This window comes from Panthera onca, chromosome D4 (assembly GCF_046562875.1).
Source record: "Panthera onca isolate mPanOnc1 chromosome D4, mPanOnc1 haplotype 2, whole genome shotgun sequence".
Lineage (NCBI taxonomy): Eukaryota > Metazoa > Chordata > Mammalia > Carnivora > Felidae > Panthera > Panthera onca.
In genome coordinates, this window is record NC_138351.1 from 64,004,044 (window position 1) to 64,030,667 (window position 26,624).

A 26,624-nucleotide genomic window follows, 5' to 3' on the forward strand; every position below is an offset into this window, starting at 1 on the left:
TTTACTTTTTTTTTTTTTTTTTTTTTAGTGTTTATTCAATATTGAGAGACAGAGAGCACGAGCACGGCAGGGGCAGACAGGGGGAGTCACAGAATCCGAAGCATGCTCCAGGCTCCGAGCTGTCAGCACAGAGCCCGATGCAGGGCTCGAAATCACAAACCATGGGATCATGACCTGAGCCGAAGTCACACCAACTGAGCCACCCAGGCACCTCTGGTTAAGTTCACGTTTAATAGTGTTGTTAGACATAGATCTAAGTAGTGCAGGGCACTCCACATTACATCTTGTCATGAAACATCATGTAAAAATGACCTTTGTTAGGGGCGCCTGGGTGACTCATTAGGTTAAACATTTGATTCTTGATTTCTGCTCAGGTCATGATATCATGATGGTTCATGAGATTGAGCCCCGAGTTGGGCTCTGCACTAACAGTGTGGATCCTGCGTGGGATTCTCTCTCTCCCTATCGCACTCTGCCCCTCCCCTGCTCTCTCTCTCTCTCTCTCTCAAAATGAATAAACTTAAAGAGAATAAATTTTTAAAAAAGGGGTGGCTCAGTCAGTATAGCTCTGACTCCTGATTTCAGCTCAGGTCATGATCCCAGGGTCCTGGGATAGAGCCCAATATCAGGCGCCGCATTGAATATGGAGTCTGCTCAAGATTCTCTCTCTTTCTCCCTCTGTCCCTGTCCCCCGCTCATGTGCGCTCTCTCTCTCTCAAAAATTTGTTTTAATTTAATTTTTAAAAATGACCATTTTAAAAGATGCTAAGTTTGAACAGTGGGTTCAAGTGGTAACAATGTGATCCCTCCACTGCAAAGTTCCTCACCCCTTCCCCTTATAATCAATAAATACCTATAGTATGCTACTTTGTACTTTGGTAAAATGACTCTTTGATTAAGTTGGGGGTGGGGAGTAAATCAGAAACTGTTTAGAAATTAACGAAATGAGAACACTGGATGTCAAGAAGCCAGAAAAATAAACACAAAAATGGCAGAAGGAATGGTTTGATAAAAATAACAACAACAACAACAACATCAACAGAGGGGCTCCTGGGTGGCTCACCCGGTTGATTTAGGCTCAGGTCACGATCTCACAGTTGGTGGGTTGGAGCCCCTCATTGGTCTCGCTGCTGTCAGCACAAGGCCTGCTTCGCATCCTCTGTCTCTCTCTCTCTCACTCTCTCTCTCTTCTCCTTCCCTGCTGATGAGCGCTCTCTCTCTCTCTCTCAAAAATAAATATTTAAAAAAACAAACCCAGAAATCAAGGAATCAGGAAAAAAAGACTTGACCAATAAACAAACCAAAACTGTTCTTGGAAAAGATCAATAAAATAAAAAAACATATTTGGCAAGTCAGACCAAGAGGGAAAAAAGAGAAAGCATGCCAATAGATAACAGGGGATATGTGCAACTTCTAAGTGACAGATGTGTTCTATAAAACATAGGTGAAATTCTGAGAAAATATAAATGGCCAGGTTGACTCCAAAAGAAAATTTAAAATCAAATTAGTCAATATGAGAAAATCATGTAGTAAAATTAGATGCAAAAGCAAAATGAGTCCATTAATGAATGTCATTCACCCCATTAACAGATTGAAGGCAGAAAGCAGTATGAAAATAATGACCGCAAATTCTGATACAGTAATTGCTATGTATCTATTCTATTTGCTATTCTAATTGTTTTAAATACATTAACTAATTTCAATAAATGCTACAAAGGCACACGATTAAATTCAACCCCAGTCCTTATTAAAAATGGTAAAAAGAAATATATTTTAGAGATGAAAAGAAACATCCCTATTCTGAGAAAAAAAATACCTCTTGGAAATCTATAGCAAGCATTACATTTGATGGTAGTGTTAGAACTTTTCATATCAAATGTCAGAAACCCGGTTTTTGTTGTTGTTGTTGTTGTTTTAAATTTTTATTTATTTTTGAGAGAGAGACAGAGCGTGAGCAGGGGAGGAGCTGAGGGGAGGGAGACACAGAATCACAGGCAGGCCCCAGGTCCCAAGCCATTGGCACAGAGCCAGACGCAGGGCTTGAACCTACAGACTGCGAGATCATGACCTGCGCCAAAGTCGGACGCCCAACTGACTGAGCCACCCAGGCACCCCGAGAAACCCAGTTTTAAACAGAAAATGTTTTCCACCACTTGCCAAGTCCCAGGGAATTCACCTAGATTGGCAAATACCTGGATCCAAGGTATCCCTAACTGGGGTACAAAGGTTATTCAATTTGCAAGGGTATCACAATTTTGAGACAGCGATATACCTGCTGGTACATATAAACTAAGATTCGGTTTACAAAAATTCAAATCACATACAAATTTGTTCGAAATAGTTCATATGCACCTGTGCCCTTGTCCTTTGATTTTGTCCAATTTCCTTCCAGTTGGTCCAAAATAACTGTGAATCTAGAGAAATCAGGAGAGCCCCCTCTTTCCGTCATATTCCTGCCTTACTTTCATTGTCTGTCTCCCCAGTGCATCATCACCCTTAGCCCTTCCTTGCTCAGAGTTTGCTTCTGGTTTGAGTAAGCTGTTCCCTGAAGAATTTCTGGATCTCTCCCCAGGAGTGCTCTTGGGCTGCCGCATGGGCAACAGGGTCCCCTCCCCAGAGCAGGATCCCGGAACCGAGCCTGTGTGGGGAAGCATAACACAGGGGTGTATAGGGCGGTTCTATGAGGTGGCCCGCCCCGGGGTATACCAGCATCCTTCCATTGTTTCTCCCATGGCTCCTCAGCCGGTCCAAGGCCTGCTCAGCATACTCCCTGCTATTCATGCATTCATCACCGTCTCCTACAATGAAAAGAATCGCACCCTGGGCCTTTTCGATGGGAAGCACGCTCTTCTGATTCAGTTCATCCCGGGCGTCCCCCTTGTAGTGGCGGAGGCGCATAGCTCCTAAAACGTCCATCTGCACGCGCTCCAAAAACGAGGGGATGGGTGTTATAACCAGATCTTTGTACCTGAGCGGAAATTCATAGATGGCGTTGGGCCCATTGATGCAGATGGTGGCTACCACATGCTTCAGGAAGCAGGCCATGGCCAGCGCGATCTCTACACCTTTGCTCACGGAGATCACTCCGATTCCTGGCTTTTGGATCTGAAGCACAAAATAAAGGGAACCCATCACATGCCATACTCGAAGGAGCCGCCTTACAGGCCAGTAAGCTAGTGTGAACAAACAGAAAATATTGTATGGGAGTCCTGGCACTCGAGTTTACCAGCTTCTATGACTGAAAACATTACCTACCTGTCTGCCCTCTGAAAGACTTCTTGTCTTATGGGGGCGTTAATATTACCTACCCTGCAGGATTGTTATGATGATCTAGTGAAACAATAGAAATAAAAGCCGTGGGGCGCCTGGGTGACTCAGTCGGTTAAGCCTTCAGCTTCAGCTCAGGTCATGATCTCACAGTTGGTGACTTTGAGCCACGCGTCCAGCTCTATGTTGACAGCTCAGAGCCTGGAGCCTGCTTCCAATTCTGTGTCTCCCTCTCTCTCTGCCCCTCCCCTGCTCGTTCTCTCTCTCTCTCTCTCTCTCTCTCTCTCTCTCTCTCTCAAATAAATAAACAAAAAAGAAATAAAAACTCTTCATCAAAGGCAGACTTCTGTAAAAGCAAAGAGTCTAAATGCACCAGCAATGTTCAACATCAAGTGAGTACAAGCAGGTAAACTTCACAAAGAATCAAATTCTTCTCTCTGGCTAGGAAAAGAGATTTCCCTAGGTTCTTTAGAATATTTTGTGTTATTCATATTTAAATGGCATTTTACAGCAACGGAGATTTTGCACATCCATTAATCTAAGAGCTAATCATGAAAGCATTGGGGGTGTAAAGATGAAAGCCTTGGATTCTATAAACAATTGAATTCCAGTGCCCAGTCCAATAGCAAAAGTAGTAGGCCGTAGAAGGGGGTCCTTAATTTTGTGGAAGGCTGAGGGAACAGAGGGAAGGGAGAAGTTAGGAAGATGAGTAGGGAAAGGTGTTAACTAACTCGAATTTAAATAAAATCTTGTGGGGTGCCTGGATGGCTCAGTCAGCTCAGGTCCTGATCTCACGGTTCATGGGTTCAAGCCCCGCATCAGGCTCTGTGCTGACAGCTCGGAGCCTGGAGCCTGCTCTAGATTCTGTGTCTCCCTCTCTTTCTGCCCCTCCTCTGCTCACATTCTGTCTCTCTCTCTCAAAAATAAGTAAACATGAAAGAGAGAAAGAAAGAGAGAAAGAAAGAGAGAAAGAAAGATAGATAGATGGATGATCCTAGGGTCAGGTACCAGGCACCTAGGAACCTCTCCTATACTTAAATAAATAAGTAAATAAATAAAATCCTGGGGGGAAATATGAGTAGGGAGAGGAAGGGCATTTTGGAAAGACAGTAGCAAATACATTGCAACCTGATATGTTTACTTTGCTTACACTTGTATGCCCAGCACCTTTCTTTTATCAGATCACCTGAAAAAAAATCTTTTTCAATTAGAGCTTTCCAAGATCCAGTTTTCATGTTTCTACTTCAATAGTTCTGAGTGGGCCCAAGAATCTGATAATATAGCATATCCATGGGGAAATCCAGTGGGCTCCCATATTTGGGAACCATCCATGAGAGGACAGGACTGGGGCAAGGGATGAGAGCAAGGGACGAGAGATAGGAAACTACACTATGGCGGTACCACAGTGGGGCAGTGATGACAAACTAAAACAGTGGCCTGGACGGTGGACAGGGTGTGAGGTATTGAGAAAGATTCAGGAACAGACCCTAAAACACTTTGGGATTGGTTGAGGATGTGGGGAAGGGAGAGGGGTAAAACCAGATGGGCAAAGATGACAAGGTGGATTTATTGAGAGTTTACTGTATATGCCGGCCCCTCAGCTAAGTGCTCTACACATAAGTTGTCTCAGCTTGTCCTTCCATAATAGCACTGAGATTCAGGAAGTTTACAAGCCCTGCTTAAGGTTACAACAGTATCAAGGGGAAGAGGTGGGAACTGCACCTCTTCTGATGAATCTAAATCTAAACTGAATTTTGGGGCACCTGGGTGGCTCAGTCGGTTAAGCATCTGACTCTTGGTTTTGGCTCAGGGCATGATCTTGTGGTTTCATGGGATCAAGCCCCGTGGTGGGCTCTGTGCTGGCAGCACGGAGCCTGCTTAGGATTCTCTCACTCTCTCTCTCTCTCTCTCTCTCTCTCTCTCTCTCTGTCTCTTTCTCTGTCCTTCCCCCACTAGTGCTGTCTCTGTCTCCCCTTTCTCCTCAGATAATGTCACAAATAGTTAAATTTGAAGTGAAAGAAAATTTTTCACTTAAACATTTTATCTGGACAATCCTTTAAAAAGAGCCAAATATGCTTAGAAAAATCACCCATTCACATTCATCACCTGATAACAAAGCCTCTGGGCCATGGATGACATTTTCAATGGTACAACAAGACTTGACAGAGTTCTAAAATGATCCTTCCTTTCCAGATTCCATTCCCTACCCTGGCTTCTAGACTTGGACACTTACTTTGGGCTTAGTTCTGTTCCTAGATCTGATACTCGAAGAGCTAATTCAGCTAATCAGATGGTGCAGCCACATCCATTTTGCTGATAATTCTGCTCTAATCCTGTGGCCCAGCTCTAAAACAGAACTTCTGCATGTTCTTAGTCTTGGGACTCTTTAGTGTGACTTACTCCAGTATTACCCCATGCAGAGACAATCACTGAAGTTCGAAAACACTTCAAGTCAGAGAATTCATGATTTGAGATCAGCAGCTGATGAAAATTGAAGAGCCACTGGTGAACAAGTCACATGCACTTCAAATGTGAGGACTCTTGGCTTTTTCTTCCCATTGAAAATGATCAAAATATATCCACCATTTATTGTCTTTTGTGCCAGTAAGTTGATCACCACCGATCCCAACAATCCTACAAGGTAGATATCTACAAGGTAGATATTATCATCCCCATTTTAAGAGTAAACTCTGCTATGCCCAAGTCTAAACAGATTGGTAAAATAGGCAAAACAAACATTTATGTTTTTTTTTTCACTATAATGTTGCAAGGTAGAATGAAAAGTATTTTAAATACCTTGGATTGGGGTGCCTGGGTGGCTCAGTCAGTTAAGCGTCCAACTCTTGATTTCAGCTCAGGTCATCGTATCATAGTTTGTGAGTTTGAGCCCCACATAAGGGCTGCTTGGTATTCTCTCTTTCCCTCTCTGACCCTCCCCTGCTCATTCACACTCTGTCTCTCTCTCTTTCAAAATAAGTAAATAAACTTAGAAAAAAATAAATAAATACCTTGGGATGAGCTAATAGCCAGTTAGCAGCTTCCTCAAAATATTCCAGGTCGATCTCCTCCAGTTTTTTAGGCAGATCTTCATAGCCAAAATATGCTAATGCCAACACCGCAAAGCCATGGGTAGCCAAAAGACTGGCCCGAAATTCAACCAGACCCCCTCTACCCCCAAACAAATCCATGATTCCTGGGAAAGGACCTTCCCCTGAAAGCAACAGAAAGAAAAGAGAATGGGATCAGAAAGAGTGAAAAGAGGGCCCAGTGGATATCAGGGGAAGTACGGGATGAGCAATGTGATTTCTACCTTCACTCACACACAAAATAGCGTGTTGGTTTTAAACTATCGTGTATCGAAATATTAGTTCTCCAATAATTTGATGCCATTTGTTTTTGTTTTTATATTTGTCAACAATGTTTTCCATATCACCAAAGATTGGCCTCACCTGGAGGGAGAAAAAGGGCTCCTCGCACACGACCTTCTTGGATCTGCACCCGCTGTACGCCAGGGCCTGAGAACCAGCGCTGTACCGTCTGGCTGGCCCTAGGCTGATCTGTGGTGGAAACTTGCAAATAAACTGAGTCATATAGGTTCAGAGTGACATAAAAGGGGCTGTTCATCACATTCTGCTTAATCAGCCTCCGGAAAACCTTCTCGGGCTTCAGAGACCAGAAGAGACCCATCGGGTGGACCCCCACATAGTCGCCTCCAATTGAAGGAGCCTCCATTAGGTCCAGTTCACCAACCTCGTTCGCCTTGTAGAAGGCTTTAGACTGGTACACATACCCTCTCTCATCCTTCAGGGATGCCGTGAGGGTCACTATCTGCAACGGGGGCAGGCCTGTCACTCGGATATGCACTGGCTCATCTGCAAGGGCACTTGCTGGGGTGGCGGTCAGCTGGAACATTGGCAACTGGCAGAGGGACCTGTAGTGTGCCCTGTAATGTGAGAGGAGACTTTGAGTTGGAGACTGAAATCCCAGGAAAAAGACCAAGACGAGGCTTGCATTAGGTCTGGCCAAGTTCTGCTTCTAGAGACCTCGTGCAAAATACACAGAACATTTCCAGGAGGGAAAAGGAGACATGCAAGAGGACACATTATTCTCATTTTACATATGAGGAAACAAGTTAAGTGACATGCTTCAAACCTAATACATAAGAGTAGAACTGGAAATTCAAGTTAAGGCTGAACCACAGCCTCCTGCCTTATCCATTATAACACTGTCATAAACATTAGTTTTATAGTTTGGGGTAAGTTGAGCTTTAATTCCTCAGTTAAGATAATACCCATGTGACCTATTTTACAGGGTATTTGCCAGGATCTAAGGAGGTAACGCATGGTAGAGCACTTACAGGAAAGATCAGTGCTGCTTTTCAATCCCCATACCTAGCTGGGGCAGAGTTACATAAACAAGAAATATACTAGGATGTTGTTTCTTTTTTGTTTTAGTCTCTAATCCATCCCTGCCATTATAAAACCAAACTTCAGCTCTTTTTCGAGTTCCCATTATTTATTCTTTTCATAGGAAAATAAAACTCCATGATCTTGTCTCTGCTTTTCTGCCTTTCCAATGGGTGATAAATGTCAAAATGCTGTTTGTAGTAAAGAGACTATAATAGACACTGGATCATACTCCGTTTCATTAATGAGCAAAATGTGGGGCATTTCCTCCTTCCTTACATTCCTTCTCCTGTCCTTTCTTCTCTCTTTCCTCCCTTCCCTTCTTTCTTCCATTCCTCATATCTACAACAAACTTGAACCTGTTTACAGATAACAGGTACAGAGTAAAATAAAATAAAATAGAATGGGGAAAATATGAACAAAATCAGAGACATTGGTCAAAGAAACCCTGGAGCATGAAAACTAGAGCTTTTTGTGAGCTGTAGTAGGTTTGGCCCTAAATAAATTAGTGATAGCCAGAGGAGAAAAGGCAATCTGGGCAGTTTCATTGTTCTAATTATTCTCATAGAAAAAAGTTACCAGTTCCTCATGGAAAAGGAAGAAGTGAGACCTTTCCAATATTTAGTTCTGAAATAGATTTCTTATATGAAACTTTGACATAGGTATGCACCATTTCTTCAACAAGATCTTGATGCAAATTGTAGTGATAGAACTGCTTTCTAGAGCCCAGAGATGGATACCCAGCAGCTATGTTTATACCATGTGACCTCAACCTGGGGCCATTGCAATGGATACCTGATACAATATGTGCCAGAGATGTTTTCCCTTGGCCTATTTAGAATGGGGGCCCAGAGGGGCACATGGGTGGCTGAGTTGGTTGAGTGTCTGACTTTGGCTCAGGTCTTGATCTCACCGTGAGTTTGAGCCTTATATCAGGCTCCTGTTGTCAGCACAGAGCCTGCTTTGGATCCTGTCTCCCTCTTTCTCTGCCTCTCCCCTGCTCAAGCTCTTTCTCAAAAATAAATTAACATTTTAAAAATTAAAAAAAAAAAGGGGGACCCAGAGATCACCAGTCACTCTGACTTGTCAGAAATTCCTCATAATGGTCACTATTATTCTGTGTCTACATGTTTTCTATTTCCGCCAATGTATATGCAAGAGATTAGAGTGAAATTTCCTATAAGAAGCAGTTCTCTCAAGAGAAGATACCATTTGACAGGTCAACAGTGGGTGCTTGTGAATGGTGTCTCAGGTTTCCCCATGAAAGACTAGGAAGGGACCAGATGATCATCAACCCTAGTGTCATTGCCCTTGGAATATAAGCTAAATAAAATCAGCATCTTTCACAAGTTGACAAGGCAGGGAGGACCCTTATGAGGATTGGGTAGGGATCTAAGGCAAAATTGGACAGATTGCCTTTCTAGAAGTTGGTTGTAAGTCTAACAGACCTCGGACTTCTCAAGCCTATGTGTCATCCCTCCCTTATATATTCAAGAAGCAAGAAGAGTCCGGGATTAAAATACACATAACACATACATATGTGTGCATGCACACACGCGTGAAAGAAGACTTTGTACCTCTACACCAGGGCTTCTCAACTGGGGTTCTGAGGAGCACTGAGGTTCTGCAGAATGTCATGAGGGGGTTCCACTAGAGTTCTTAGTTGAGGAAAAAAGAAAGTTTTGGAATTTCAAGTGTCATGTGATGCTAGTGCACTCAAGGATGGATAGTGACCGAGCAGTCCTATCAGTGATTTCTTTACAGGTTTTTCATCCCATAAGGGCAGTGGGCAAAAGGATCATGTTCATTTGACTAAATTCATTTTCAGTTTTGGATGCAAGATAGAGGAGGCTCTTGACGGTTAGTGAGCACTACGTTGCATGGAGAGAAGGGCGGTAGGCTGATCACATTTGCCTCTCCTTCCTGATTTACCTACTCCAAACTCCCTTTATGCTTCATGAAATGAGTTAAGGGAATAGACTCTATTGGTGTAAGAGAAAATCAGAGGGAAATTTGCCTTCTGAAAAATGAATTCTTACGCACTGCAACTCAGCTGCCCTCTGACACTTATTATTTATAAGCATTGCCAAGTGTGTGGACAGTGTAAGAAAAGCATTGTCAAGTATGGATGGGACAAGAAGAACATTGTGATAAAGAACTGCTTTTTCAAGAATTTTTTCACACCCTGTTATTTATTATGCCACTCTTCTGTATTTTAGTAAGGATTTGCCTTTTGCAAACATGTCTGAAGGTCCAATAGGCTGATTTTTGAAGATTTTTTAAGTTCCTGTTTTCCCTGTATTCCATTTCTATTATCTTATTCTCATTTGGATCCCAGCTACTCCACATATTATGACAGGGATTAACACCTTTGTCAGTTGATAAGGCTTATTGCCTCTCGGAACCAGACCCTCATAGACTTTCACAATAAGCTGTAAGAAACCTTAAAGCTTATCCTGTCCAATGCTGTATTGTCATCATTATCAATAAAGCACCTACTGTGCACAGGGAAGAGGAGTCTCCACCATGCTACTCAGAGCACTTAATATATTACTGAACCTTATACTAGAACCATTTATGTTGTGCTTTCACTTTCCTGTTAATCTGTAAGTCTCTTGGGGGCAGGATCTGGTCTGACTTGTCTTTGTCCCACCTGCTGCGCATGGAGTCCTTTACAATCCACGTATTCAGTAAATGATTATCGATTGTGCTGTCCACTTCATTCCCATAAACTCTCATCCATTTATCCAATTCTTCCTCCCTGTTTAGTCTTTTGCACTCCCCGGTCTAATCTCTGCAATGTTGTCAGACAGATCTTTACAAAACACAAAAGTAATCAAATCACTCTCCTGCTTTATACTTTCAATGACAGCCAGAGTCATTAAAAGGTGAACTCTAAGTGTTGGGAGAAGATGGCGGTGTAGGGGGATGCTGGGCTCACCTCGTCCTGCTGATCGCTTAGATTCCACCCACATCTGACTAAATAACCCAGAAAACCACCAGAAGACTACCAGAACGGACTCTCCGGAGACAAGCATAGACAAGAGGTCCACGGAAGAGGGTAGGAAGGGCCGAGAGGCGGTGTATGCTACATGGACTGGTGGGAGGGAGCCGGGGCAGTGAAAGGGCAGCCTGCCCAGCAAGGCAGAGCCCCCGAAGTCTAGCTTGCAAAAGCCGAGGGGCCAGACTGCATGAGTTCTGACAGCCAGCGGGACTTAACATCTGGAATGTTATAAGTCAACAGCTCTGCTCTGAGAGTGGGAGGGCGAGAGGACACCGGGAGGGAGAGGTGTTGAGCCCTGGAAGACAGAGCTCAGCTCGGCAGGGGGACAAAGTCGCTGGCCAGTGCCATCTCCCTCTCCCATTCCCCCAGCTGAAATCCCAAAGGGAACCAGTTCCCCGAACTTGCTTGCACCTCGCAAATACCCAACGCTGTGCTTCTGTGGATCCATCCCTTTGACATGTCTGCCTGCCTCCCTCTGGTGCTGCAGGGCCCCTCCCGCAGGGGACCACTGATGGCAAAGCGAGCTAAGCCTGCCCCTCCTGCCCCAGTGCACCTGGCGGATCCACCCCAGCTAATACACCAAATCCTATCAAAGCACCACAAGCCTGGCAGTGTGCAAGTAGCCCAGACAGGGGCCACACCACTCCACAGTGAGTTGTGCCCCTGGGAGAGGGGAAGATAAGGTACATACCAGTCTGATTGTGGCCCCAGTGGTGGGCTGGGGGCAGACATTGGGTCTGACTGCGGCTCCGCCCAACACAAGTTACTCCAGACAACACAGGGGAAGTGCCCTGCAGTTTGGAGCCACCGCAGGGACTACCCAAAATGATGAAACAGAAGACCTCTCCTCAAAAGAAACTCCAGGAAGTAGCGACAGTTAACGAATTGATCAAAAACAATTTAAACAATATAACGGAACAAGAATTTAGAATAATAGTCATAAAATTAATCGTTGGGCTTGAAAAAAAGCATAGAGGACAGCAGAGAATCTATTGCTACAGACATCAAGGGACTAAGAAATATTCATGAGGAGCTTAAAAATGCTATAAATGAGGTGCAAAATAAAATGGAGTCGACCACAGCTCGGATTGAAGAGGCAGAGGAGAGAATAGGTGAATTAGAAGATAAAATTATGGAAAAAGAGGAAGCTGAGGAAAAGAGAGATAAAAAAAATCCAGGAGCATGAGGGGAGAATTAGAGAACTAAGTGATGCAATCAAACAGAACAATATCTGTATCATAGGAATTCCAGAGGAGGAAGAGAGAGAGAAAGGGGCTGAAGGTGTACTTGAACAAATCATAGCTGAGAACTTCCCTGATCTGGGGAAGGAAACAGGCATTGATATCCAAGAGGCACAGAGAACTACCTTCAGACGTAACTTGAATCGATCTTCTGCATGACATATCATAGTGTAACTGGCAAAATACAAGGATAAAGAGAGAATTCTGAAAGCATCTAGGGATAGACAGGCTCTAACTTACAAAGGTAGACCCATAAGAGTAGTGGCAGACCTATCTACTGAAACTTGGCAGGCCAGAAAGGAACGACAGGAAATCTTCAATGTGATGAACAGAAAAATTATGTAGCCAAGAATCCTTTATCCAGCAAGTCTATCATTCAGAATAGGAGAGATAAAGGTTTTCCCAAACAAAACCTGAAGGAATTCATCACCACTAAACCAGCCCTACAAGAGATCCTAAGGGGGACTCTGTGAGTGAAATGTTGCAAGGACCACAAAGTACCAGAGACATCACTACAAGCATGAAACCTACAGACATCACAATGACTCTAAACCCATATTTTTCAATAATAACACTGAATGTAAATGGACTAAATGCTCCAACCAAAAGACACAGGGTATCAGAATGGATAAAAAAACAAGACGTATCTATTTGCTGTCTACAAGAGACTCATTTTAGATCTGAGGACACCTTCAGATTGAAAGTGAGGGAATGGAGAACTATCTATCATGCTACTGGAAGTCAAAACAAAGCTGGAGCAGCCATACTTATATGAGACAAACTAGACTTTAAATTAAAGGCTGTAACAAGAGATGAAGAAGGGCATTAAATAATAATTACAGGGTCTATCCATCAGGAAGAGCTAACAATTATAAATGTCTATACGCCAAATATGGGAGCCCCCAAATATATAAAACAATCACAAACATAAGCGACCTTATTGATAAGAATGTGGTAATTGCAGGGGACTTTAATACTCCACTTACAACAATGGATAGATCATCTAGACACAGGATCAATAAAGAAACAAGGGCCCTACATTGGATCAGATGGACTTGACAGATATATTTAGAACTCTGCATCCCAAAGCAACAGAATATACTTTCTTCTCGAGTGCACATGGAACATTCTCCAAGATAGATCACATCTTGGAACACAAAACAGCCCTTCATAAGTATAAAAGAATTGAGATCATACCATGCACACTTTCAGACCACAATGCTATGAAGCTTGAAATAGACCACAGGAAAAAGTCTGGAAAACCTCCAAAAGCATGGAGGTTAAAGAACACCCTACTAAAGAATGAATGGGTCAATCAGGCAATTAGAGAAGAAATTAAAAGATACATGGAAACAAATGAAAATGAAAATACAACAATCCAAATGCTTTGGGATGCAGCAAAGGCAGTCCTGAGAGGAAAATACATTGCCATCCAGGCCTATCTCAAGAAACAAGAAAAATCCCAAATACAAAATCTAACAGCACACCTAAAGGAAATAGAAGCAGAACAGCAAAGATGCCCCAAACCCAGCAGAAAAAGAGAAATAATAAAGATCAGAGGAGAGATAAACAATATAGAATCTAAAAAGACTGTAGAGCAGATCAATGAAACAAGAGTTGGTTTTTTGAAAAAATAAACAAAGTTGATAAACCTCTAGCTAGGCTTCTCAAAAAGAAAAGGGAGAGGACTCAAATAGATAAAATCATGAATTAAAATGGAATTATTACAACCAATCCCTCAGAAATACAAGCAATTATCAGGGAATACTATAAAAAATTTTATGCCCACAAACTGGACAACCTGGAAGAAATGGACAAATTCCTAAGCCCCCACACGCTTGCAAAACTCAAACAGGAAGAAATAGAAAACTTGAATAGACACATAACCAGTGAAGAAATTGAATCAGTTATCAAAAATCTCCCAACAAATAAGAGTCCAGGACCAGATGGCTTCCCTGGGGAATTTTACCAGACATTTAAAGCAGAGATCATACGTATCCTTCTCAAGCTGTTCCAAAAAATAGAAAGGGAAGGAAAACTTCCAGACTCATTCTATGAAGCCAGCATTACTTTGATTCCTAAACCAGACAGAGACCCAGCAAAAAAAAGAGAACTACAGGCCAAAATCCCTAATGAATATGGATGCAAAAATTCTCAATAAGATACTAGCAAATCGAATTCAACAGCATATAAAAAGAATTATTCACCATGATCAAGTGGGATCCATTCCTGGGCTGCAGGGCTGGTTCAACATTTGCAAATCAATCAATGTGATACATCACATTAATAAAAGAAAAGAAAAGAAAAGAACCATATGATCCTGTCAATTGATTCAGAAAAAGCATTTGACAAAATTCCGCATCCTTTCTTAATAAAAACCCTCAAAGTCAGGATAGAAGGAACATACTTAAACATCATAAAAGCCATTTATGAAAAGCCCACAGTTAATATCATCCTCAATGGGGAAAAATTGAGAGCTTTCCCCCGAGATCAGGAACGCGACAGGGATGTCCACTCTCACCGCTGTTGTTTAACATAGTGTTGGAAGTTCTAGCATCAGTAATCAGACAACAAAAGGAAATCAAAAGCAAATTGGCAAAGATGAAGTCAAGCTTTCACTTTTTGCAGATGACATGATATTCTACATGGAAAACCCAACAGACTCCACCAAAAGTCTGCTAGAACTGATACGTGAATTGAGCAAAGTCGCAGGATACAAAACCAATGTACAGAAATCAGTTGCATTCTTTTTTTTTTAAAAATTTTTTTTCAATGTTTTTTATTTATTTTTGGGACAGAGAGAGACAGAGCATGAACGGGGGAGGGGCAGAGAGAGAGGGAGACACAGAATCGGAAACAGGCTCCAGGCTCCGAGCCATCAGCCCAGAGCCTGACGCGGGGCTCGAACTCACAGACCGCGAGATCGTGACCTGGCTGAAGTCGGACGCTTAACCGACTGCGCCACCCAGGCGCCCCAATCAGTTGCATTCTTATACACTAATAATGAAGCAACAGAAAGACAAATAAAGAAACTGATCCCATTCACAATTGCACCAAGAATCATAAAATACCTAGGAATAAACCTAACCAAAGATGTAAAAGATCTGTATGCTGAAAACTATAGAAAGCTTATGAAGGAAATTGAAGACGATAGAAAGAAATGGAAAAACATTCCGTGCTCATGGATTGGAAGAATAAATACTGCTAAAATGTCAATACTACCCAAAGCTATCTACACATTCAATGCAATCCCAATCAAAATTGCACCAGCATTCTTCTTGAAGCTAGAACAAGCAATCCTAAAATTTGTATGGAACCACAAAAGACCCCGAATTTGTATGGAACCACAAAAGACTCCAGATAGGATTAAATACCTATCCACCAAAGGAATTTTGAAGAAGACCAAAGCAGGAGGCATCACAATCCCAGACTTTAGCCTCTACTACAAAGCTGTAATCAACAAGACAGCATGGTATTGGCACAAAAACAGACACATAGATCAATGGAATAGGATAGAGACTCCAGAATTGGACCCACAAAAGTATGGCCAAGTAATCTTTGACAAAGCAGAAAAGAATATCCAATGGAAAAAAGACAGTCTCTTTAACAAATGGTGCTGGGAGAACTGGACAGCAACATGCAGAAGAATGAAACTCGACCACTTTTTTACACCATTCACAAAAATAAACTCAAAATGGATAAAGGACCTGAATGTGAGACAGGAAACCACCAAAACCCTAGAGGAGAAAGCAAGAAAAACCCTCTCTGACCTCAGCCGCAGCAATTTCTTACTTGACACATCTCCAAAGGCAAGGGAATTAAAAGCAAAAATGAACTATTGGACCTCGTGGAGACAAAAAGCTTTTGCACTGCAAAGGAAACAATCAACAAAACTAAAAGGCAACCGATGGAATGGGAAAAGATATTTGCAAATGACATATCAGAAAAAGGGCTAGTATCCAAAATCTATAAAGAGCTCACCAAACTCCACACCCGAAAAACAAATAATCCAGTGAAGAAATGGGCAGAAGACATAAATAGACACTTCTCTAAAGAAGACATCCAGGTGGCCAACAGGCACATGAAAAGACGTTCCATGTCACTCCTCATCAGGGAAATATAAATCAAAACCACACCCAGATACTACCTCACGCCAGTCAGAGTGGCTAAAATGAACAAATCAGGAGACTATAGATGCTGGAGAGGATGTGGAGAAACGGGAACCCTCTTGCACTGTTGGTGGGAATGCAAACTGGTGCAGCCACTCTGGAAAACAGTGGGAGGTTCCTCAAAAAATTAAAAAGAGACCTACCCTATGACCCAGCAATAGCACTGCTAGGAATTTACCCAAGGGATATAGGAGTGCTGATGCCTAGGGGCACTTGTACCCCAATGTTTATAGCAGCACTCTCAACAATAGCCAAATTATGGAAAGAGCCTACATGTCCATCAACTGTTAAATGGATAAAGAAATTGTGGTTTACATACAAAATGGAGTACTATGTGGCAATGAGAAAGAATGAAATATGGCCCTTTGTAGCAACGTGGATGGAACCGGAGAGTGTTATGCTAAGTGAAATAAGTCATACAGAGAAAGACAGATACCATATGCTTTCACTCTTATGTGGATCCTGAGAAACTTAACAGAATCCCATGGAGGAGGGGAAAGAAAAAAAGAAAAGTTAGAGAGGGAAGGAGGCAAACCATAAGAGACTTAAAAACTGAGAATAAACTGAGGGTTGATGGGGGGGGGGAGGGAGGGGAGGGTGGGTGATGGGCATTGAGGAGGGCACCTGTTGGGATGAGCACTGGGTGTTGTATGGAAACCATTTTGACAACAAATTTCATATTAAAAAAATTAAAAAATAAAAAAGGTGAACTCTAAATCCTCTGGCCCAGCATTGAGACCTTTTGCAGGGGAATGGCTTCATGACCACACCCTGGAGAGCTTCCAGGCATTCACTGGCAAAACTTGTACCACTATGACCTAATCTGGATGGAATGCCTTGTGACTCTGCCAGGAACATAGCAAGGTAGATGATCTTTAGAGGAGGCTTCACAAGATTGTTTTCTCACTTGTTTTTCTTATCTTAACATATAATTGAAATGTGATATTACATTAGTTTCAGGTATACAACATTCAACAAGCTAACCAAATGGTCAACAAACTAACCACATTACCAAATGGTCACCCCAAAAGGTTTAGTTACCATCTGTCATCAGACAAAGTTATTACAATGTTATTGGCTATATATTCCCGATGATTGATTTATTTTATAAGTGGAGGTTTGCAGCTCTTATCTGTCTCTCCCTATCTTATAGGAGACTGCCTTGAGACAGTTTTCCCATCCACCTCCCTGGTTCCAGAGAGGCACAGGACTTTCTGGCTCACACCCACACCCCCCTTCAAGGGCAGAGCCACAGGCTCTGTGACCATTTGCTGCAGTCTGGAGTTGGTTTCTCAGCAACAAGGCACCTCACAACTCTGTTGAAGTCATGAGGCCCCTTTTGTTTCAATGCCATTATTTCAGGGTGTAAGACAAGGACTCGGACAGCTGGCACTTTCAGTTTCTCTTGCCTTCACTATCTATGTAAGTAATAAGCTGTCTGGAATCTAACAAGGGCTTATTATTTCTTTACCAGCTGAATCTGTCAGTCTTGGATTTGAAGTTCCCTTTGTTTTTGGTGCCCTTTATAATCTGATGCAATGAAAGCCTTTTACAACTAACCCCAACCTATTTACCAGTCCAACCAACCATCTTATTATAAAACTTAGTATATGATATTGTAAAAATCTGCTTCTTTATCTGTCACCCTTTTTGTTCTATCCGAGATAGTAGCCTCTAGCCACATATAGCTAATTAAATTTCAATTTATTAAAAATAAATTAAATTAAAATTTTAATCCCTCAGTTACAGTAACCATTTTAATTGCTCAAAAGTCCACATATAACTAGTGGTTACTGCATTGGACAATGCAGATATAGAATATTTCCATCACCCTAGAATAGTCTATTAACACTAGATTATAAATTATTCTTCAAGGGCAAGAATTATTCCTTGTCCAACGCTCTATTCTTCAGTTTCTAGAATAGTTCCTGGCACATAGTGATTGCTCAGTAAGTGTTTGAGGAATTAAAAGGAAGAATAAAAGATAGATGGAACAGTTTTAAAAAAAAGGAATAAAAATTTCTCCAAGAGAGTATGAAGAAGAACAGAAACCCAACTGAATTTTCATAGGTTACTTCTGAAGAGGTGAGACTCTTCAAAATGCAACGGAATAAAATCTCCAGGCTTGCTCACTTCTCTGCAGCCGAAGGCTACACCCTGCACGTTGCAGAGAATCCAGGAAGCCAAAGCCACAAAGCAGCCAAAGGGCAAAAAACCAGCTGCGTCCCACAGGATCAGCCCTGTGGTGGTTGCAGAGAGAGACTTGGGCAATCCGGAAGCAACCCGATAGGAGCTGAGAGCTGACAGCCATACTGTAGCATAAGTTCCAGGCATCCAGACTCCCAGGGTGAAGGGTATCAAGGCTACACCCCAGGGAGACTTTGACCCATCAGGAGAAAAGGCAGTTAGGAACTGGCCGGACACTACTGCAGCAGGAGGCAGGAAAAAATGAGAGCAAAAGGTCACCCACAGAGTTAAAAGTTAAAGTTAAAATTACCAGTCAGGAAACAGAATGTCATTCCCTCTAGGGGCTTTTTGCTCTTCATCACAGGCACTTCCTCCCCCTCCTTCCAAGCAAGAAATCCCAGAGGAAGATTTCTCCCATCAAGAAACAGTCTCTCCCTGGAGCACCTGGGTGGCTCAGTTGGTCAAGTGTCCGACTCTTGATTTCGGCTCCAGTGGTAACCTCCCGGTTGGTGAGATGGAGCCCCACGAGGGTGCTGTCAGCATGGAGCCTGCTCTGGATTCTCTCTCTCCCTCTGCCCCTCACCCTCCCTGACTCCCAAAGAAAGAAAGAAAGAAAGAAAGTCTCTAAGTTCACATTAGCAGGATCCTGACTTTTACAGCCAAGTGTGCAGTTTGCCCCCAAAATAGTCTCAAACAGTCTCTTGTTGGGTGGATGCATCTGACATATCTGCCTTTCCAAGCAACCGGACACGCCGGGTTCCTCAGAGAGCTGTGCTGCCCATCCAGACGAGAGGAAGGCAGCCAAAGTAAAGCCGCCTTCCCAGGTACCAAGCGGCTGAAATACCAAAAGGACCTTGTCTGCGGCATCCCCACATCCCGACTGCTGCACACTCACTCACCCTGAATTCCTCTGCAGGAAGCGGCCTGGAGCAGGACGGCTTGCTGAGCCAACAGGAAGCCCTTCTGCTTTTGCTGACGTGTTCTCGTTCAAACACCCCAGCCCACACTTCCAAGGTGAAGCTGTGTCACAAAACTATCAGCTGCTCCTTCCTTCTATAGGTCCCCTGTGAGGGGACTACTAGCCGGTGCTGCCGTGGGATCAGGACAGAGGCTTAGTGGAGCTGCTGCACCTTTCAGTCCCACTGGTTCCTGTGTTTCATCACACAGCTCTGGTTTCTAAGCCTCTCCCTGACTCCTCCTCTCAATCCCTGGCTCTGGTCTCCTTTACTCCAAATCCTTTTCTATTTCCTCCTCTAAGTCATTGGTCTCTTAGGCAACTGGCTTTTTGATAGTGTCTAACAAGGTAACTCCCAGTTACCCAGCATCAGAGCCCAGAGTGTGGGCTTAACGCTCACCGGGGGCCTGTTAGGTAAAGGTTCCTGGGCCCTGCACCTAGAGGCTCTGACCAGAATAAGGCTCCAGGATCTGTATCTTTGACAGGGAATCGCCAAGGCATATTCCGGTGTGCAAACCACTCTTCCAAGGGACCGCAGAAGCCCTCCCAGTGCAAAAATGCCTCCCCAGGGCCAGAATCCCTGAAGTCTGCCCTATGGTTAGTCTCATGAGTCAACGTCTCTTGTCAAAGTGTACAAGTCATCAAGTTTACAGATCATGGCCTATGCTTCCAGGTTGCCACCTGCTTGAGAGAGGGTACCATGTCTTTTCACTTTTGCATCTTTGGCAGCCTGTGAGGTGCGTCTGGAAGACCACCCGTCTCTGGAACCAGAGACCTAGATTGGAACCCTGACTCTTTAGCAGTGTGACTGACCTCAGGCAGATTGCTTAACGTCCCTTGTGCTTCAGCTTTTTAAACGGGAGTGATACATACATGTATTACAAGTGAAATACAAGCCTCGAGGAGAAAGGGCTGCTCTTGGAAGTCATAGACAGGCTGAAAGTTCTGAGAGAAGACAACGGTGTCTTGGCACACAGCCATCACACTGGATGAGAAGTACCTAGGCAGGGTAGCAAGGTTCCCAGCTGAGTGACTAATTCCCAGGAGCAGATCCCAGGATGGGATGTGAGGTGGGTGAGGAAGGCAGCAGAAATTAGTATCACTTTTATGAAGATTCTTTTTTTTTTTTTTTTTTTTTGAGAGAGTGCATACATGAGAGCAGGGGAGGGACAGAGGGAGAGGGAGAGAGAGAATCTTAGGCAGGGTCCACACAGCACAGGGTTCAATCTCATGACCCATGAAATCATGACCTGAGCCAAAATCAAGAGTTGGTCACTTAACTGAGCCATCCAGGGTCCCTATTTTCATAAAGATTCTAAGAAAAGTGCAAGAAAAGGTGAGCGCAGGTCATGATGCTTCAGCACCCAGGTAATAAAGTGAGGAGCAGGTTTGACGGCATAGACCCAGGTCTTCTCCACTCTGCTGCTCAGAGCAGAAAACATCAGAAAACCATGGGCCCCTAAGGGATGTGGCCAATGAAGACTGGGGACACCGGATGGTAAGGTGATGACTATGTAGAAAAGAGGCATTCACAGTTACTAATAGCAGGCATGCACCATGCAGAAACAGCTGAGGTCCTCTCGGAAGGAAGGATATCTAGCTCCAGTCTGCCTTCAGACTCACGAATGCAACACCAGCTCTTCCCTGGGTGTCCAAGCCTGCTGGCCTACCCTGTAGATTTGAGTTCTCACAATCACAGGAGCCACTTTCTTAAAATCAATCAATCTCTCTTCCCCTCTCATTATGCACACCCTCTTAGGGTATATTGACTGGGCCTGAGAACATAACTGACTTAAGACAGATTAAGAGGAGAAAAGCATGCAAATATATTTAATATAAGTCTTTATGTGCCACGGGAGCCTTCATAAGGAATGAAGAGCCAAAGAAAGAACAAAACCTTCCTGTGAGTGTCTCTCCACTTCTGATTTGTGAGTTTCAGAAGCTCCTACATTCTCACGGTGCTGGGCACGGAAGGCAGCTAAGAGCTGATGGCCAGCAGGTCGGCCCTGGGATCATCATGGTGTAGTGTAAGCTGACACTTTAGCATAGGATATGGGGTATATGCATCTACCAGGGACCTGACAGAAGACACGACTTACACTCAGAGAATTTGCAAGGGCAATAAAAGCCAAGTGGAGCAAATGCAGAGAGAGAGTGGGTTGGCCAGCTGGCCTGGACCATGCCAAAAGGACAGGTACATCGATGTACACAAGAGGCCAATGCCTGGAGATCAGACTAGTTACATTACTAAAAGGTTAGAGAAGCTGGTCAAGAATGTTATTTGATCTGCATTCATGCCAATCTTTGTAGTAGTGATACTGAAAAACTATGTGGAAAAAAAACAGAACCTTCTTGGTTTTGAAAAGCCATAAAATACAGGGCACACCTAGTTGGCTCAGTTGGGAGAGCATGCGACTCTTCAGCTCAGGGTTGTGAGTTTGAGCCCCATGTTGGGGGGAGAGATTAGTTAAAAAATAAAATATAAAAAAAAAAAAGAAAACCCATAAGCTAGAAATCAAGGGATATATATCAGACCAAACACTAACAGCATAGCTCATAAACATAGTCATTCTTCTTAAAATCCAAAACAGGAAACAAAATAATTATACCCATAGGGCACGTGAGTGGCTCAGTCAATTAAACATCTGACTTCAGCTCAGGTGATTATCTTAGTTTGTGAGGTCTAGTCCTGCTTAAGGTGAGCTCAAGCCTCACTTCGGGTGAGCCCCACTTCTCTCTCTCTCTGCCCCTCGCTCATCTGTGCCCTCTCTCTCTCTCTCAAAAAATAAAAATAATAATTATAATAATTATACCCATTAAACCCACTATGATAACTATTATATAGCGTATGGCATATACAACTAATGCATATAACATCTAACATATATAGTTGTTAGATAGCATATAGCACAGGAGATATTAGCCATTGCAATTACATGATTATTATAGCCAAAGGAGTGACGTATTCTAATTGACTAGGTCTGGGAGATGTGAAAACTTACCTGAATGAGAAAGGAGAGGCTAGTAGCCTCAGTCATACTGAATGGAATAATTTTATGCCCAACATAGGGAATATCAGACATCAAATAAAAGAAAAAGAGTTTAGGCAGATACAATGAAGTGTCCCCATGTGACTTCTATTCTAATTCCTCACTGGCTCCCCCCATCACACCTACAAAATCATTCAAATATGTTTTTGCTGGTTTATCTTCACTTGATTATCTACTAATCACCTTTCACATCCATCCATTGCAATTTAGTAGCTCAGGAATATTTGGATGGTGACTTGCCCCTTAGAGAATGTGTACTTGGACAAAGTAATCTGGATTGTTCTAAACCCAGGGTCATCAAACTGTGCCCTGTGAGCCAAATCCAGCCCACAGCCAGTTTTTCTGCTGCCCAGAAGCTAAGAATGGCTTTTACAGTTGTAGATACTCGGAAAAAAATGAAAAGAAAATTACTATTGTGTGACATGTTAAAATTATATGAAATGCAAATGTCAGTGTCCATAAAGAAAATTTAATTGGAACAGAGACACAGTCATTCATTACAGCCTGTGCTGCCTTTGTGCTTTAATGGAAGAACCCAGTAATAATGACAGAGACTTTATATATGGCCCACAAAGCCAAAAATATTTGCTATCTAGTACTTCATAGAAACAGTTTGCCAGCCCCTATGGTACACAATCCACACCCTCATGGCTCCTTTCCTAAAATGCAATTCTGTGAATCTCAGATTGTTTCTTTCTTAAAATGCTGTATGTTTAGACACAAAAATTATTTCATTTTATTAGCATTTGTTGAATTTATTGTAGACCGACTCAATCATGTTACCTCCGTATCAGCTTCCATATTGCCTTAAAATAATGCTCTAGTTTTTCAGTGACAATGATGTAACCATGAGCCATGAGCATATTTTCAATGAGAAATCTAAACATATTTAATTTGAGTTTTAAGAAATCAGCAAATATGAGCACCTGATTCTACACACGTCTGTTTTATAAAACAGGGGATTCTGTAGTTCATTTTGGTAACTTTCTTCCTCCAGAGAATTGCTATTATAATTATAAACTGGAAAATTTTAGGGCAGGTAGAGCCCTAAATTTATGTTTTGAAATAGAAAATCCTCTGTGTATGATGCTGGATTAACTGGGAACCATTTTTCCCTTTCCAAGTCAAGACATGACCATTGCCATCCTCTTGCTTTCTCTTATTATAACCTCCCGCAATAAGAGGTCAAAGACATTGTTCTATGAAAATCAAGTGAAGGTCTGATATTGCTTCTCTATTTCTCAGGAACATTTTCTCTTCTCAGAGTTGACTGGTCACAACTGGAATGAGATGCTTCTTGAGAAACTTCTGGATCTCCTTCCAAGAATGCTCCTGTGCAGCTGCATGCAGGGTCACCTCTCCTCCCCACTGCATGAACAGGTGGAGTTTGGAGAGCTTTGAGGCACAGCACAGTGGGGAATAGGGAGGCTCTAACATGTGGCCTGCCCCAGGGTAAGATAGCAGGGTCCAATTGTCCTTCCCATTTCTCCTCAACTGTTCTGTGGCTTGCTCAGCATATGCTTTGCTGTTGATACTCTTATCATCTTCTCCCACAATGAAGAGGAAATGTCCCTGGGCCTTTTCAATGGGGAGAAAAAAGGTCTCACTGGCTTTACTTCTAGCTTCCTCAAAACAATACTGGAACTGTGCTAACCCTAAGGCATTGATAGATACTAACTGTGGGGAGAAGGACAAGGGCTGACTAATTTGACCGCGATACACCTATGGAGTGCTAAATACAAAGTTGGGTCCATTAATAAGCACGGTGGCTATGACCTGTTTTAGGTGAATAGCCATGGAGAGTCCAATCTCTGCTCCTTTGCTTATGGAAACTATCCCAATGCCTGGGCCAAGGACCTAAAAATAATGAAAATGAGACATTGATTTTATCCACCATTTAGCAAAACCCTACCATCTCAAACAACCAAAGAACTTGAATGGCCAATCGGAATCAAGCAAGGACTAATCCCACCTACATGCCCAGTTCTAGAGTTCTGAAATATGTAATGTATGTTCAAAGGAAATACTCCTTCAAGAATATGTCAGGCTTTCCAAATTAAATACTATGAATTCAGCATGGTGTTAGGTGCTGAGTTTAAAATGCCCTAAAGAAATACCAATGTAGTACGGAAAATAAGAAAAGGGCACATAACTATTGTGAATAGTATGAGTCAAGGTATAGATGATTGGTAAACTTTGTTGTATCAATACTGGGGTCTCTAAAGGTCATAGGAAAGGCACTCTGTAGGAAAAGACTGAGGAAAAAAGGTAAAATTAGTAAAATAGAGCATTGAAACACGAACAGAGGATTCTACATCTGCTGTGGTTTCCATAGAAGGTTTCTCCTTTGGAGAAAGGTTTCATGAAGGAGGCTTGGCTCAGCTTCCTCTTCCCTGGTCAGTCACCAAGCAGGCATTTTTAGATCGTCCACCCTGTACTAACCACTGGGGGACACTGAGGGGAAAAAGGCACAAATCATCTCTTACCATCAAGGAACTCACTACCAGGTGGAGAGACAGGAGGGCAAAAACAGACAATTAGAGTAACTTACAAATTCTGCAATATAAGAATGCATAAGCAAGGCTGCCAACCCGGATTATCAGGGAATAAAGGCAGGATTAGAGAAAGATTCTCAAAGGAAATAGGCTATGAATTGGGTTTTTATATTTAAAAAATTTGAGTTGGGGCACCCGAGTGGCTCAGTCAGTTAAGTGACTGACTCTTGATTTCAGCTCAGGTCATGATCTCATGGTTCAAGGGATCAAGCCCTGCATTGAGCCACACATCAGGCTCCATGCTGACAGTGCAGAGCCTGCTTGGGATTCTCTCTCTTTCCCTCTCTCTCTGCCCCTACCCTGTTCTCTTTCTCTCAAGATAAATGAATTAATTTTAAAAAATGGGAACAAACAAGAAGGAACGGTATTCTATGCTGTGTATAGGCTCACTAACAGGAGCCATTCTCTTCTTATTTTGAGGGGCATGTATCCAGTCCCAAGGGATAAGTTCTGATGGATCTGAACCTAGTCCCCTTTTCTATCTATGTTTTCAGGCTCTCTTGTAAGGCCAGTACATTCTACCTAAGATCCTACCCTGCATATTAAGTGGGGTGACGTGAATCATCTCCTTTTGAATTAAAAAGAGCTCTCAAGCTCTGAAGTTCTAGGTCTTAATATAAAAGATATAGAGTCACATCACTGCAATGAGAGATGAGAACCCAGAAAAGATCTGGCCAGGGAAGACAAAGTAAAAGGAAGTATAACATGCATGAACAACATGGTATATAACAAAATGACACAGCTATCTGCAGCCTTTTGGCAGAACACTAACTCTCGTTACAATTTCTGCCACCGCATTTGGGATTAGGGATTTTAGGATGCTTAAAATCAACAGATGGAGAAATAAGACCTACAAGGAATTGAAAGATCTGTGGTCTATCCTCCCACAGAAGAGACAGAATGAAGCAGGTTTAGTGCAAGTACCAACAGCCTAGGAAAGAAATCTGGTTTCCAGGTCTCGCTTAGTCATTGACTATCTAAGTGACATTGGTAAGATTACTGATAAAGAAGTCATGCAGCAAGTATAAGAGGAATCAGGCTAAGAAAGTGAAAAACCGAATCACACAGCCTCTTCATCTCTCAACTAAGTTAAGCAGAAACTCAGCACAGTAACATTGCCTATTTGATAGCTCAAGGACAACTCCATTACATGCATCAAAAATAGCTTTTTAAAAATTCAATGCATTGGGGCACCTGGGTGGCTCAGTTGGTTAAGTATCCAACTTGAGCTCAGGTCATGATCTAACAGTTTGTGAGTTCAAGCCCCACGTCGGGCTCTGTGCTGACAGCTCGGAGCCTGGAGCCTGCTTCAGACTCTGTGTCTCCTCCTCTCTCTGCCCTTCCCCTGCTCATGCTCATGCTCATGCTCATGCTCATGCTCATGCTCATGCTCTGTCTCTCTCTCTCTCTCTCAAAAATAAATAAACCTTAAAAATAAGATAAAATAAAAAGTAAAAATTCAAAGCATCAATAGATTGTCAGTGATCATTGCCCATCTAATTACTACAATTCTAATCATATTTTGGTGATCCTGATATGAAATAGGATGTGGTACAGAGACTTAATTTTACTTAGATCAATTCTTTTTAAGAAAAAAATATTAGCTGGGGCAACTGGGTGGCTCAGTCAGTTAAGCAGCTGACTTCGGCTCAGGTCATGATCTCACGATCTGAGTTTGAGCCCCACGTTGGGCTCTTGTGCTGGCAGCTTGGAGCCTAGAGCCTGCTTTGAATTTTGTGTCTCCCTCTCTCTCTGCCCCTCCCCCTCGTACTCTGTCTCTCTCTCAAAAA

General features: G+C 42.7%; 2 protein-coding genes across 3 annotated transcripts in view; both read right to left on the reverse strand.

The window, feature by feature from the left end:
• LOC132663138 (acyl-coenzyme A amino acid N-acyltransferase 2) lies at positions 1-24,136 on the reverse strand. 2 transcript variants are annotated; one of them, XM_081790917.1, is made up of 4 exons: positions 24,056-24,136; positions 6,717-7,210; positions 6,276-6,478; positions 1-3,105 (listed from the first exon to the last, which is right to left on the reverse strand). In XM_081790917.1, exons 2-4 carry the CDS (start codon positions 7,177-7,179, stop codon positions 2,512-2,514), a joined length of 1,260 nt encoding a protein of 419 aa, XP_081647043.1. In that variant the 5' UTR covers positions 7,180-7,210; positions 24,056-24,136; the 3' UTR covers positions 1-2,511. The 2 variants fall into 2 exon arrangements, with proteins under 2 accessions (XP_081647043.1, XP_060465151.1); XM_060609168.3 differs by lacking the exon at positions 24,056-24,136 and adding an exon at positions 19,174-19,519.
• The window catches only part of LOC132677567 (bile acid-CoA:amino acid N-acyltransferase-like), a 14,695-nt gene continuing 10,744 nt past the window's right edge, over positions 22,674-26,624 (reverse strand). The window contains 1 exon segment of the mRNA XM_078436639.2: positions 22,674-24,136. Coding sequence (XP_078292765.2) covers positions 23,540-24,136 — 597 coding nt within the window. The 3' untranslated portion in view covers positions 22,674-23,539.